Source organism: Desmodus rotundus, chromosome 3 (genome assembly GCF_022682495.2).
Source record: "Desmodus rotundus isolate HL8 chromosome 3, HLdesRot8A.1, whole genome shotgun sequence".
NCBI classification, from domain to species: domain Eukaryota; kingdom Metazoa; phylum Chordata; class Mammalia; order Chiroptera; family Phyllostomidae; genus Desmodus; species Desmodus rotundus.
In genome coordinates, this window is record NC_071389.1 from 200,204,710 (window position 1) to 200,219,367 (window position 14,658).

General features: G+C 63.3%; 2 protein-coding genes and 1 long non-coding RNA gene across 4 annotated transcripts in view; 1 reads left to right on the forward strand and 2 right to left on the reverse strand.

The window, feature by feature from the left end:
* Positions 1-716, reverse strand: part of CERK (ceramide kinase) — a 32,101-nt gene extending 31,385 nt beyond the window's left edge. Inside the window, exon 1 of the mRNA XM_053919756.2 lies at positions 576-716. The gene's annotated coding sequence lies outside the window, so the exon portion shown is untranslated. The remainder of the gene's footprint in view (positions 1-575) is intronic.
* A 4,408-nt stretch (positions 717-5,124) lies between these two features.
* Positions 5,125-10,026, reverse strand: LOC139440812 (uncharacterized). 2 transcript variants are annotated; one of them, XR_011651063.1, is made up of 3 exons: positions 9,270-10,026; positions 7,864-9,157; positions 5,125-6,692 (listed from the first exon to the last, which is right to left on the reverse strand). It is a non-coding gene; the product is annotated as an uncharacterized lncRNA (long non-coding RNA). The 2 variants fall into 2 exon arrangements; XR_011651062.1 differs by having other exon boundaries at positions 5,125-7,550.
* Positions 10,027-11,955: 1,929 nt separating this feature from the next.
* TBC1D22A (TBC1 domain family member 22A) overlaps positions 11,956-14,658 on the forward strand; it is a 133,693-nt gene continuing 130,990 nt past the window's right edge. Inside the window, exon 1 of the mRNA XM_024579417.3 lies at positions 11,956-12,182. Coding sequence (XP_024435185.1) covers positions 12,121-12,182 — 62 coding nt within the window. The 5' untranslated portion in view covers positions 11,956-12,120. The remainder of the gene's footprint in view (positions 12,183-14,658) is intronic.

Below are 14,658 nucleotides of genomic sequence, written 5' to 3' on the forward strand. Positions count from 1 at the left end.
TTAGGCCTCCCGGTTCGTGGAATTTTGCAACCCTGGCAAAGCAGAACAGTGGCCTGGCACCTGGGAGGCTCTGGTTTTGGGCTCAGCTGGGAGGGGCCTGGGCAACGCAAGACCTCAGGCTTCCCCCCGGGGGAGAAGGTAATCGTGAAGGCCAGGGTTTCAGAAGACACGCTCGCTGCAGGTGTGCTGGATGGGGGAGGGTTGGGAGGCCTCAGGCCCAGGGCTCTGAGCACAGCCCTGGGGACACGGGAGGGACGAGGCAGCTGCCGGGCCCAGCTGTGTGTGGAGCTGGCTGTGAAGGCATCTGCCCAAAGGACTGTCAACTCGAGCCTTCAAATGCCCCAGCGCCCCGATGGCTTCCCAGCCACCTCGCTCACCTCGGCCCTGGCAGACGCATCTTTCCCATGAGGGGCCCTGGCTGAGTGCCCTTCCTACAGGTCTGTCCGGAAAGCCCACTCCGCGCCCCCCTCGCCTCACAGGCCCCACTTCACGGCGGCACCTCCCAGGCAGCTCTCGGTGTGGGGCTTCCGGCCAGGCCGCCATGCCAGCCTCACCTGCTATAGCCGTGTCCCTACCTGTTGCTGGCCTGCTGAGCGCACAGCGGGCCCCAGCCCTCTGCCGGGCTCAATCCCGAGCCAGGAGCGCCGATCAGTCAGGCCCTGCCATCTGCCCCTTTCCGGTCTGCAGGCTGGGGCTGTGGCCCGGATCTCTGGCCAGCTCTGACCCGCCCGCTGCCAACCCAGGGCACCTCGCACTCGGGCTGCCTGGACCCCGAGGTCCTGCCGAGGCACATGGCATCGCCACCAAACACTCCCAGTGTACCAGCCACTGGCACATCCATGCCAGAGGCCCTTCCTGCCACCAGTGGGGGCCTGGGCACCAGCTGCCCCTTACAGCACCGTCTTCTTCAAGGCCTCTGACCTACTTTCTCTCTGCCCCAGGAGGCCTTGTTTATGGTGACAGCTGCCTGCATATCCGCCCCGGCCTGCTCCCCACTCAGTCAGCCACACGCCTCGGCACCAGGGCATCCTGGGTGGGGCGCCCGCACGGGCTCCAGGAAAGCCGCCCTCTGCCCTCTCCACTCTGCAGGAGGGGCCTCCAGCGGCCACTCGTCGAGGCCGACGGCCTGGAAGGAATGTCCGGGGCCCCAGGAGGCCGAGCACCGGGAGGGTAGGCTGATGATTTACAAAACACCTGTCTCCACGCAGCACACGTGACCCCGAGGATAATAACCGCTGGACGTGGGCGTCATCCACTCACTGACGGAGGGAGAGACTGAGGCCTGGGGAAGCAGCCCGACCTGCTCAAGTTACACAGAACGGCCAGCGGACGGGTGCGCACTCCTGTGTCTCACCACCGTGGGAGGGCCTCAAGGGCACTCATGGAAGCCTGAACGCGCCTGGCCTGTGCCCACAGCGGTCCGGCCGGTCCTCCAGGGCACCAGGGCTGTCCTGCCGGAGCTGCTGCTGCCCCACCCAGACTCAACTCCCAGACTCAGAGGCCAGACCTGCCCGCCTGGGCGAGCCCCAGCCCGGGCTGGGTGGAGGAGGGTGGCCCTCTGGTGGGGGCCATGGGTGGGTGAGGTGGGGCCACCCAAAAATAATCCCAGAGGTGGCCAGAGAACGGGGATGCTGGCAACCCCCATGCCATGGGCAGCACTGCACCCAGGGAAAGGCCCCCAAGGCCATTTTCACACTGGGGCTGGACCCTGTGGGCCCCAGGCCTGTCCTGGTGACTGCCTCGTTTGGGTCCTGACAGGCTGCCCGCCACTGTGCTTAGCACCAGCTCATTCAGGCCTCAAGGCCAGCGGTCCCCAGCCTTTCTGGCAGCAGGGACCAGTTCTGTGGAAGACAGTTTTTCCACAGACCGGGAGTCGGGGATGGTTCCAGGATGGCTCCAACGCATCCCATTCAGGCTCACCGGCTGCGGTGGTGCAGCCCGGTTCCTCACAGGCCCACACCGGTGCTGGTCCGTGGCCCCGAGGCTGGTGACCCTGCTCCAGGTGACTTCTCAGCAGCTGAGGAAGCAGTGCTGGGGAGGTGAGGGGTCTGGGTCGGGGGGGTCCAGTGGCGAGGGGTGACCTGCGCAGCATTCTGGGCATCCTCTCCAGGGGCGGAGTGGGCCAGGTGGCTGTCCTTGGGGGTCCACCTCAGCTCCTGTGGGGGGACTCTGGGGCAGCTCGGGAGGCAGGGAGACCCCCTCCTCCATGCAGCCGGAGGGAGTTGGCTGGTGGGGTGGGTGGGGGGCTGGAGCTGCAGGCCTTGGCAGAGGCGGGTAGGCTGTGGGGATGCTGCCTGAGGCCCCTCCTCACGGGGGCCTCCCTGCGTGTGCAGCTCAGTGCCTGCTCCGGGATGACGCAGGGCGGCCTTGACCCCTGTTAGGGGCTGGGAGCTGCCACCATGTCTGGGCTAAGGAGCTTGGGGAGGGGTGCCCAGAGAGGCCTCCTTCCCGGGGACATCTGTGACGCTGCCTGGATCTGGCCGGAGGCCTCATCCATCCTGGTTGGGAGGAGTGGTATGTTGGAGAGGGAAGACCTGGCCTTGTGCCCAAGGCCTGCGGGGACACAGTGGAAGCCACCGCTGCCCAGAAGAGCTGCCAACTGTGATTTCCAGGCCGATAAGAGGAGGCTGGATCGCTCACCCAGCATGTTTATTTGTCTTTTTATATTTGAGGTCTATAAAAAAATGGAGAGGAAAAGCAAAGGCCCACGAGCCAAGTGACCTGATTTGGCCGCAGGGGGTGGGGGGGGGAGCAAGGGCACCAGGAACTTGTGTTAACCAGGGGTGGGAGGCAGGTGTGTCCAGGGACAGGGGCGAGGGGTGGGGCTGCGTCTGGGGCCTGACGCGCCTGAGAAAGTGGGAAACCTGCTCCAAAGAAACCCGCTGAATGCAAACGACACCCGCTGGCGGGAAGGCGTCCTGACGAGGAAGAGCAAACAGTCTGTGCTCCATGCAGAAGTCTCACAATGTGAACAAGGGATGGAGTACTGAGGCCAAAACAACACCCAGATCCACAGAAGAGGAAGAAGAAAAGTCAGTGGAAACAACCTGAACTGCAGGCCAGGCTCTGAGGATGGCTGACACCAGCCGCTGGGGAAGGAGACAGGCTGCTGAGAAGGTGGCTTGTGGCGGTGGCCAGAGGGCGCTGCCTGGAGACTGTGCAGAAAAGAAAGGGCAGACTGGAAACCGTGGGGACCGAAGCACAAAGACCAGGGAGGGGAAGTGACGGGACTTGAACTTTGGGCGCAGAGCTGTGCCCTGAGGACGGTGCACAGGGAAATCGGGGGACCCAGAGCAGCTCACTGCACCCCCTTCATGGACAGGGAAACTGAGGCCAGAGAGGGGCAGTGGCCCCCGAAGAAGTGCAGGAATGCAGCCGATCCTGCAGCTCGTGTTCGCTGAGCCCTCCGGGTGCCAGGTCCAGACGGGGCAGGGACAGAGCCTGAGGGCCAAGCGGCCGAGGACCCCCTCACGGAGTCCACGGTGGGCGAGACCGTCAGGCAGGCTCAGGGCTGACTCTGAGAGCACCTAGAAGAGGGGCCGGCCACACCAGGCGCGGGAAGCCCTCCTGGGGAAGGGCGTCCTGTTTCCGTGGGGAAGAACTGGGGAGCGCTGGAGGATGGGACGGGTGCCCAAGGCAATAATTACTGCTCTCCTGGGAGAAGGCATTCCAGAATTTGCAGAAAATGCAGCCAGGAAACAGCCGGGAAATGGGGGACCCTCCTTCACCTGATGCCCTGCTCTGCGTCAGTCGGGACCTGCCTCACGGCCTCCCTTGGGGACAAAGCAGAAGTCTCCATTTTACAGAAGAGAGGCGTGGGGCCCAGTGGCCCCATCTGCCATAGGGCGGGGTTGAGTTGGGCCCTGCTTTATCTGAGCCAGAACTGGCCGACTCCCACATCAGCAGGGGAGCACGCAATCAGTCTGTTTTTTCCTGGAGACATCCAAGAAATCCTCACACAATCAAACAAAAAGCAAAGCAAGAGCCGTTCAGCCCTTTGTGGGATGCCCTGACACCCCAGGGCTTTGTTAACGTGGGGGAGGGAGTGTTGAGAGGAAGGAGTCCCGGCCTGCGGGGGTCATTTGCTCGCCAGTGCCTCTAGGAATTTTTATGAGTTTCTTTGAGCCAAACTGACAGCAGTTGCCAGGAAGCAACATCTCAACGGACTGAGGAGTTGCTCCGGAGATTGGCAGCTTTGCACCTTCTTTGTACCTTACAGGCTGGTGAAACCCCCTGGTGATAGGTGAGGGGGTGGGAGGAGGCCAAGGAGGGTGACCTCCGGGACCGGATAAAGACGCGTACTTCTGCGGCGTTTGCGGGTGCAGGGTTGGGAGCCCTGAACAATCAGCGCGATAACAGTAACATGGGGGGGGGTTGTGGCCCCCGCTCTGGGGGGAGACAGTGCCCCCCAGGTCTGGAAAGAAGGAAGTCGCCCTGACACCCCAAGGTGGCGTATCTCAGATGCAGAGAGACCGCAGACAGGCTCAGTTGCGGCAAAGACGGACCTTTGTCAGGGGAGGTTTCAGTGTAGGACTCGAGGACCCGCTGTGACCTACTTTTATTGAGGAAGCTTTCGTGTCAGACTGTCCTGTGAGGTCCCTTCCTGTCTCTGTGTGTGTAAGGCCCCTGCGCAGGCCGCCCTGTGTGTCCTGTGTGACCCTTTCCTGTCCACACCGGGCTGCCGGTCCCGGCGAAGGTGACCGGGGACTTTCTCGGACAGCCCAGGTCTCTGGCTCTTCACGCTGGCACCTCACCTCCACACCTCCACACCTCCCACCAGGAAGCCGCAGTGGCTGGGAGCTGGGATTCCGATCGCGTCTGGACCTGTTTGAAGGATAATTAAACACACCAGAAGGAAAAGGTGTTCCAACCCACGTCCCGGAACAAGTCTGTCTTCCTGCTTCCCTCCCTCAGCGGCCAAAGGGAGCCTTCTGAAAAGGGAAACCAGATTATGTGCCCCGGCCGAGGGGCTGGGAAGGGAAAGGGGACAGACGCCGGCGGGAGGTCCCGGAGCCCAGCGGGTGCTTGTCTCTGTGTCCCTGGGGCCCACACAGAGCCTGACAAAGTGCGGGCCCTCGCCACGTGCTCGCGGGACAAAGGGCGAGCACAGGAAAGTCAGTGGAATGATTTCATTTTATTTTTAAGTTATGTTCTAATTTATCGATTTGAGAGAGAGAGGTGGACACGGGCCCGCCGCTCCACCCACCCACGCATTCATTGGCTCTATCCTGCTCGCGCCCTGCCTGGGGCTCGAACCCACAACCCGCGCTCATCGGGGCGGCACTCCAACCAACTGAGCCCCCGGGCCGGGGCTCAAGGGAGCAATTTTAATTTGAAACAAAACTGTATTTAAACCAGGGGTTGTGTGCAGAAACCCTGACTGGGACACATCAGGGCATGGTGGGGACTGGGGCAGGCCAGACAGCACCTGCTTGTCAAAAGGCGGCAAGGCCCCTCCGCTCCACACAGAACCACAGCCCCATGTGGTCAGGGTGTTGGGGCTTCTAACAGAAGCCAGAAGGCCACATTTGTGTGTGGGGTATCCTTGCTCCCGGGGACAACCTCAGGCTGTCCCTTCCATGGCAGCCCCAGACAGCAGGTGCCCCTGTGCGGTCAGCAGAGTCCCTGCTGGATGATTAGTGAGCGGTCACCTTTGGCATGGCATGGCAGGGCAGGGCGGCGGGAGGGGAGCGGGGTGGAGGGCCAGGGAGGGCGGCGCAGGGGTGCCCTCTGAGACTCCCCACCTGTTGGAGCCGCAGGCCCATCTGGTTCCTGGGTGCTGATGCTGGGGTGCAGATGGCAGAGCCTGGCAGCCGAAGCCCAGGGTTCGGTCCAGACTCTGCCTGGGGGGCTGAGCCCTGCACCAGGGTTTCTCACCTGGGCCTTGGGGACATCTGGGGCCAGGTCATTCTTTGCGGTGGGGACTGTCCTGTGGCCTGTAGGCCATTTAGCAGTGCCTCTGGCTTCTCCTGCCCAAGCCAGTGGCAGCCCCCTGCTGTCACCATTAGACATGACTCCAAACAGCGTCCCGTGTCCCCTGGGTGGGTGGGGTCACCCCATGGAGAAGCATGACTGTGGACAAGTCACATAATGTCTTGGTCTCCGAGCTGTCCTCTGTGCGCACGGGCCCCAAACCCACCGCCTGACGCCATGGGGCGGACGACACCCCAGACGCAGAGTGCGGGCGTGCCCCGAGGCCTCTGGGACAGTCCGGGACAGCGTGTGGGCCAGGGCCAGGGCCAGGGTGGGGATGCGGCAGGTGCTCGCTCAGGGGGGTGTCTTCTGGGTATTGCAGCCGAGATGGCCTGCATCCCACCGGCGGCAGTCCCGCACACCTGAGGTCCCAGCCTCCTGCGCAGCTCAGGCGGTGTGTTCTGAGGCCGGAGGAGCGGCTCCTGTGCCTATTGGGAGCCTCTCTCCCTGGCCGGGTGGCCAGTGCCCAGCTCAGCCAGGAACTGGACCCGAGAGGCAAGCACACCAGGTCGCCCGTTCGTCCTCGGTGACCAGCTCCTTCCTGCCTGCTGGGGACTTCCCGGGTTTGGCACTCGAAGTCCCACACTCTCGCAAATCTTTCCGATGTAAGCAGCTGTCACCCTGGGCTGCCCTGGCCCGGCCTTCACAGCCTTCCCCTGGCATGGAGCTGGCAGCTGGGCTCACCTCGGGTGACACCAGGTAGGTGACCCCGTTGGGGCCTGAAGCAGAAACAGAATAGGCAGCGATGCTCGGTAGCCACTGTGAGCCAGGGCCCAGCGTCCCTGCCAGCGTCCCTGCCAGCGGGCTGGGAGAGCTGTGGAAAATTCCGCAGCGGTGCGCCTCCACAGGGGGTGCGCCGTGAGGACACCCTGGCTCGCCGTCCTCTTGCTTGTCCACAGGCCAAGGACAGTGAAGGCTGGGGAGGCACTGACCCCAGAGACCCTGACTCGGTGAGTGGGGGGTGAGAACCTGCACTCCCCACACACTCCCCAGGTGACCTGCGTGTCGGTGGTCCTTGTACTGCCCAGCAAGACATGGTGCGCTTCCGCTTTTCCCTGTCCCTCCTGGAGTCTGGGGCCCAGACCCTGAATCTGCTCAGCACCTGCGCCTGGGGCTGCGTGCTCACTGCCCCTCCCTGGAGGCCGGTGGGCAGGCAGATGCCTGAGGCCAGTCTCTGCCTCTCTGTCCATGTGGGGCTCTGGCCTACAGGACGCTTGGACAGCAGGTGTGGGGAAGGAACCCTAGTTGGGTGCCCAGGGAGTCCTTCTAGTCTTGGCTGCTCTGCTGGCTGTCCAGGTGACCACCGGGCATTCCTGGCCCCTTGCTGGGCCTCGGGCCCACTTCCTGTGAAAGCGAGTGGGGGTGCAGGAGGCCAGAGGGCTCTCCCAGCTTCCCCCGGGCCCCGGGCCTCCCATGCGCTTTCTACTCGAAGGTCCCTGCATTCAGAGGGCAGCGGGGTCTCAGTGGTCAGGGCTGGGCTTCTGCTGGACAGCTGCTGTGGGTCAGGAGGTGGGGCGGTCTTTCTGGGGACTGTCCCTCTGACCTCGGCCCCTGTGGCCGCCGCAATACCCAAGAACCTGGGGTTAGAGAAGAGCGTGAGAGAGGTCCCCCTTCCTCCTTCCAAGGGGCTGCCCTCTCCAGCTGTGCCGCTCCCTCTGCCCTCTGTCCTTCGTCCCTTTGGGGGGCTGCTTCTTGTCGTGAGGGGGGCAGCAGGACACACTAGTGGGGGCACTGGGGGCTGGGGCCGAGTGTAGCCTGGCCTCGACTGTGTCTCTGGTGTCTGGGCCTCTCCTGGCCACCCACAAAGTCAGGTGCAGGGAGAGGACCCGAAGGTGCCTGCTGGCCCTGGTGCGCTAAGGCCCCAGGCACGTTCCTGGCTGGGACACTCACCTGTTTTCTCTGTACAGGTGTTGACTTCTTGGGGAGCAGCAGGCAGGAAGGGCTGAGTCTCCAGGTGCACAGAGCTTGCGCTGTGTCCTGCTTCAACTCCGTGGACAATATAACCCCCGTTTCTGGACCCCCGTCCTCTTCCAGGAAGGGGACAGGCCGGGGCGAGCAGGACCTTGGGTCGGAGCTTGAATACAGGCGTACAGGAGGCTACCGCAGGACGCTCCTCTGCCAGGCCGCCCCGCCACCCCCGGGGCACATGGCCCCGAGCCGGGCGTGCCGGGCCTGCGGACAGCCTGGCGCAGGGCTCCTGGCCAGTGGCAGGCCTGGTGGTGGCTGTAAAGGAGCGGCGGGCTGCGGTGTGTGTTGTGCTGTGTGTGTTGGGAGGGGGAGGGGCTTCAGCGTTGTGTAAAGTGAGTCTTGGGGGCGCAGAGGACCCGCTGTGTGCAGGGGGCCTATCCAGGCAGGCCCAGGCCAGTCTTGGGGTGGGGGGCAGGGAGAAGTTAGCGGAGTTGAGTGCAGCGTCGCCCGGTCCCTGGACTCACCGAGATGCCAGGCCCCACTGTTGGCGCCACGCTGGCGTCCCGTTGAGGCCTTGCCTGTGTGTTTTCTCGTGGAGCTCTGGCAGAGCCTTGTGGGTACACAGGGTGGGGAGGGGGCTGGGCGGAGCCCAGGTCACAGAGAGTTGAGGCCACCTCACCACTGCCAACTGTTGGGCTGCACCTGGCGTCGTCCCAGGCTTACAGAGGGTGACGTGATGCCCAGGACTGGGGACAGCAGGACAGGAGGGGAGGGGAGCCGTGGGAACCGTAGGCTGTGGGTCCTGGGCACCCAGCACGGGGGCGTTGTGGGGGCGCTAGGCCTTAAGCTCCGGCCTTTGCAGGATGTTGTCCTGTATGGGGGGAACAGCTCCCGGTTCCCTTCCCATTTCTGCGACCCCTTCGGTCCTGCCCGCTGGCCGCCTGCAGTGTGATGACTCACGGCCTCTGGGCTCCCGAGCCACCACCCACGCTGCGAAGAGTGCAGGCCGTGGCTGGCTGGACGCCGGGTGTGGCCCAGGCGGGCAGCCGTGAAGGAGCGTCTGGGGTCAGTGGCTGACAAGAGTGACCGAGGAAAGGGGGAAACAGGCAGGGCAGGGGCGGGGGCAGGGCAGCAGGTGTGCACCGCCCCTGGCCTTGGCCCGAGCCCAAGATCCTCTGAGGCAGGGACACAGGCAGGGACAGGGACGCAGGGCCAAGCCCAGTTCTGACAGCTCCAGGAATGAGCCCCAGGCTGAGGGCGTCTGTCAACAGCTCACCTGTGTTTGAAAAGAGAGAGGGCTTTCAGTCTCCCCCCTTCCTCCTCCCCCTTCCCCTCTGCCCCTCCCACTCCTCCCTCCCTTTCCGCCTCCCCCTCTCCCTATTGCCCACCTTCTTCCCTTGATCTGAAGATCCAGGTGAGGTACCCAGGGTGGGATTCGGCCCTGCTTCACAGATGGGGAAGGCAAGGCCCACAGAGGGGTTGAGACTTGCTCAGGCTGTTACCCTCTCCCATGTCCTCCGGAGCCACTGCCTGTGCCAGGCCTTCCCAGTGGGGACACCGCTAGACTGGACACTGGGGTGGATAAACTGCGTGGCCCAGCCAGGAGCAAGACCCCCCCTCTGCTGGTAACCCCGCAGTTGTCTTCTGGCAGCGGAGCTGGGCGAAGGCCCAGGAGGCGTGGAAGAGGTCCAGACCTCTGGGGCTGGGACGGGGTGGCTCTAGCTCTCCACGTCTCCATTTCCTCCGGGTCACTCCTGACCGAGGAGCCCAGCATGGGCCGGTGAGGTGGGCGGGAGGTTGCTGTCCACTGGAAACCCTCTTGGCCAGAGAGCTGGGGACAAGAGGGAGGAGCAGGGGTGCTGCAGGGGCGGGCAGATGCCGGCCTGGAGCCCTGCAGGGGAGGCGCTGCTGGCAGCCCTGCCAGCTGGAGGCTCTGGCGTTGGCACCGGGGACCCCTCTCTGCAGCCTTGGCTGGCCTGGGATTCCTCCCCTGCTGGCCACCACCCTCCGCACACCGCTCAGCAGTCAAGGCAGGGGGGTGCCCAGGCCTAGCTCCCTGGCTGCCCCATGCCAGGGGTGCAGAGCTGGCTGCTGGACCCGGTAGCCCTGGATCCTTTGGGCGCAGGCATTGAGGGCCTCTGCCCAGGCACCTCACTTCAAGCACAGATGCATTCCTACTGACCCTGCACCGCCCCAGCAGCCTAATCTCTTCCTCAGGTCTGGTCCGCTGATCCCCGGCCTGGGGTGGCCCCAATCTCTGCTTCTCCGGGCGCCATCTAGAGGTGGCTAGTGAGCACTGCAGGGAGGGAATTCGCCTCCAAGGGGAGCCTCCTCTGTCCCTGAGTCTGGGAAGGATGTGGGTCATGAAGGTGGCTGTGGGCTGAGGGACAGGAGACGGAGGGGGGCGGGAGGCACACTGTGCGGGTGAGCAGGGACAGGCACTGTTACTCATTCTCGGCAGCAAGACACTGAGCAGCAAGGAAGAGTGGTTTCGCCAGGGTCTTCTGGCGTCCACCCGTGAGGGAACTCCCACCAGAGAATCCCCTGCAGATTCTCACCAGAAGTGTGTGCAGACAGACACAATCCAAGTGCGGGCGGGGAAACGTGGCCGGTGCTTGTTCCCGAACTAGAGGGCTCGTTTGCCCGCGCACATCCAAGCCCAGTTTGCCGCTGAGAAAGGAAACGTTTATTTAAGTGGATGGTGCCAACCGGAGACACAGGTGGGCTAGTGCTCTGAACCCCAGCTGCCCCGAAGGCTCCTGGGGGCCAGAGGGGCATGGAAAAACCTTTAGTCACAGCGACGAGTCGGGCGGGGCATGGGCTCCACTGATTGGCTGGGGCCATGGGACAAAGCAGCTGATCCTTGTGTCAGGTTCTGATGTCAGTGCCACCTGTCTGGTTTCATGAGGGCGTGGTGGCAGGGCTGTCCCCTTTCACCGGTCTTGAGCTGAAACACAGCCGAGGCTCAGATGTTACATTTCGTTTGACTGAAACTGTTTCTGTGGTCACCAGCCCCAGGGCTTTGTCCTGGGACTGTTTGCCGCTCACCAGAGCCCCATTGTCCATTTAATGGGCTTCCTGAGGAAGGCAGTGGATGTGCTAGGGGCAGACGGCGGGTGAGCCGGGTGCAGGACGAGGCCAGTTTGACCCCACAGGACAGCAAGGAGGAATGGTCATGCTAAAGAAGCGAAGTTTCTGCGCTGTTACCTAGGATGGGCACGAGGGCTGTGCAAGGCTTGCTGTTGCAAATGGGGTAAAGGCTCCGGGTCATGAGTGTGGGGGAGCCCCACGCAGTCTCCCCGGGACAAGGGGCAGCGTCCACTGGGGGACGGTTAGCGTGCGACCAACCATAGGAAGTGCCCAAGGCAGTGCAGAGCACGAGGCAAGCCCTCAGTCTGTGTCACGCACCGTCACCCGGTGGGATGGGGGGAGGCACGGGGAAACATTAACTAGAGAGCGTAATCAAATTCTTTGAGAAGACACCGGTTGGAGAAGTGCCTCGGAGCTCCGGAAAGTTCTGCTGCGGACCCACTTGGACGGGCCAGTCCCTAACGCCTCAGTCTCTACAACAGGGCTGAAGAAATTTAATGCAAACCTTATACTTAACCATTTTAGGTGGCCCCGATAAAAAAAAAAAGGTAAAAAGATGTGCAAATAATTTCAACAATATACTTTTTGAGCCGGATGGACCAAACACAGTGCTTCAACATGTCCTCAGTATAAAAACTGATACTTGCATACTTTTTTTGGTACCAAGCCTTCGACATCCTCTGTTGGCACGCACCGCACTTACGTGCACGGCACTGCTCAGGAGGAGAGTCCTCACGTCTCAGGCGCCCCTGCTGCTCAGCTGAAGCCTGGCCTGACTCCACTCTCCCTTCCCTCAAACAGGCGATGGACAGAGGCTCCACCACCGCCCGCAGCGTCCCCGTGCCCTCGGGTCAGGACCGCGGTCCCTACAAGGACCCGGACCGCCGCTGCACTTCCTCCGCCGTGCCGCCGGGCGGCGCCCTTCCATAGTCCGTCCCAGCTCCGGCGTCTCGCGCGGATGGTACGGAGGCGGGACTTCCGGGGCGCGGAGGCACAACTTCCGGAGGGAGGCGGAAGAGTCTGTCGGCTTTACGCTCCAGAGTCCCGGGACTGCTGAGGGGGTCCCCCGGGGTAAGGGACAGAGCCGCGGGGGCGGCCCAGCAGCACTCGGGGTGTCGGGACCGTGGGTCTGAGGGATGCGGAGGGGCCATGGCCAGCGACGGGACCAGGAAGCAGTTCTGGAAGCGCAGCAACAGCAAGGTCCCGGGCAGGTAGGTGTGACGGGGCGCCCCGAGTCGGGGTCAGGGGTCAGGGGTCAGGTGGGAGCTTCGGTGGGCTAGGCTGCAGGTCGAGTCGGGGCCTGGGGCGGGGTGGCTCGGGCTCCGAGGTCGCTGCTCGGGGGTGGGAGGGGACTGGGGTCGGAGCGTGGGGTCTGGGGCGTGACAGCGGCCCCTCAGGCCGAGCGAGGCTGTTAGGAGGGGGCGCAGCTGCCGGCGAGTCCGTCCGGAGACAGGCGGGCTCCTCAGCGCTTCCCTGGGCTCCTGGGGTTGGGGGCGGGGAGCGGTGCTGGAAGGAACCGACTCGGTGGAGCCGCGGAGTCTGGCGGAGTCGGGATCGGCTTCTGCCGGGGGCGTGGTGGTTTTGACCCACTTGACTGGCCTCGTCCCTGCGTCGGCTGCTGCCTTGCCTGGAGGAAGGAAGGCAGTGGGAGGCTCCCCTGAATTTCCGTGTTCCCCCTTCTGGCCTGCAGACCAACTGCTATCTTGATCGACAGCCGGAAGCAAATAAAAATAGAATAAAATAAAATAAAAACTAAGCGCCCGCGGCGACCTGGGTGCAGACGCTGTGCAGCTCCAAAGTCCTCATCCGATCTCCGTGTCACCGAACCCGCCTGGCCGGCCACTGGCCCTGGGGAGGGTGGGGACGGTGCCTGGCGGAGGCTCGGGGTGGGACCAGCTGCTGGTGAAAACAGGCGCTCTGAGCAGACTCGCGGATTTCTAGACACAGTCTGTTCTCCTTAGAAACTTAAGTCTGAGCTGCTGACTGTTAAGAAGGGCGGCATCACAGTACAGCCACTGCAGGTAGGGTCACTCAGGAACACAGCGTACACGTGAGGGTCCTGCGAGAAACCTCGCCGCTCGCGTGCAGAACCGTAAGCTCGTGGCTGCCCAGGCAGAAGCAGTGACTTTGCCCAGTGAGGTGGGATGCGCAGGAGGGAGTGACTGACCGCTCAGACGCAGCGACTTCGGGGGTGCGGTCACCCTCTTTCACGCGGTAGGATTGCGCTTGATTGAAGAACAGGAAGACCTTTCATTAAAGCCAGTGCCAGGGGGCAAGGTGACGTGGAAGTGCAGGAGTCGCAGAGAACAGGAGGCCCCAGTTGCGGTAGGGACAAGTGCTCCAGAGCACGGACTCGAGGCAAGGGGCCCCGGGGCCCTGGGGCTTGCGTGCTGGTTTTGGGTCTGGAGGTTCGGTTCTGCCTCAGTCCAGAGAGACCACTTCCTAGCGGCCGGCCGAGAGGCACGGGCGGTCGAGTCCTGTGTGTGGCTGTGATGGTGAGTAGGCCTTTGGATCGGTGCCCGTGTCTCCTGGTGATTTGTCTTTGGCTAGAGTTCAGCCTTGTCCTCCCCAAATTCACGGACCTGTGCCTGTGGCCTTATTTGGAAAAAGGGTCTTTGCAGATGTGATCAGGTCAGGGTGGGGTCACACTGGGTCAGGGTGGGCCCTGAGGGAGAAAGGGAGAGAAACATCAGTGTGTGGTCACCTCTCACACGCCGTCCCCCCGCCCCCGGGGGCCTGGCCTGCAACCCAGGCTTGTGCCCTGAGTGGGAATCGAACCAGTGACCCTTTGATCCGCAGGCTGGTACTCAATCCACTGAGTCACACCAGCCTGGGCAACTGGTGTCCTGGTAGAAAGTGGGGAGTTTGGACACAGACACACGGGCCTGGGATGATGGCCTTCGAAGACAGGGGCAGAGCCTGGGGTGATGCCTTTTTCTGGGAACCCATGAAAGCTATGGGGGGTGAGGCAGGGGAACAAGTCCCCTCCTAGAGACTTCAGAGTGGGGGGCTCTGTCGACCCTCGATTTTGAGCCTCTCTAGCCCCCAGAACTATGTGAGGATACGTTTTTGTTACTTTAAGCCACTCAGTTGGTGGTGATCCGTCAGCACAGCCGCAGGGAGCTGACCCCGTCCTCATCTTTTCCCTCTGGGAGCCGTGTCACCGAAGATGCTTTCTTCTCCTTGGACGTCCGTGCTGTGCCGTGTCCTCGGCGTTTCTGAGGGCGGCTCTGCTGCAGGTGCAGAGGCGGAGCCTTGGAGAGCTGCCAGGCAGGGCCCCCAGGAAGGCCCGGGCAGCTGCGGTGGGCCCCGGCCTCGCACCTGGCTGAGGCCAGTGCTGGTGTTGTGTGGGAGGGTGGCCCCCAAGGCTCAGCGTGTCCTCCTCCTATCGGTGGGCCAGTGGTGGTCTCTGCCTGCCTGAGCACAGCGCCAGCCCTCAGGTGCCTCCTGTGCTTGCTCCCTCTTTTCTTGTCCAGTGTGGACCCCAACCCAGAGGCACAAAGGAGTAAGATCCCCCCCCCGGGGTACAGAACTGTCGAGGGTTGTTTATACGGCACAACGCTGACTGATGAGTAGTTCCTTAAGGATAACTCCCGCACGCTGCTTCCCGTGACACCGCCGGCCGCTGGTCCCTGAGCACGCAGCCTGCCGGCTGCCAGGAGCGGCAGCTTCTGCGCGGTTCCCTCG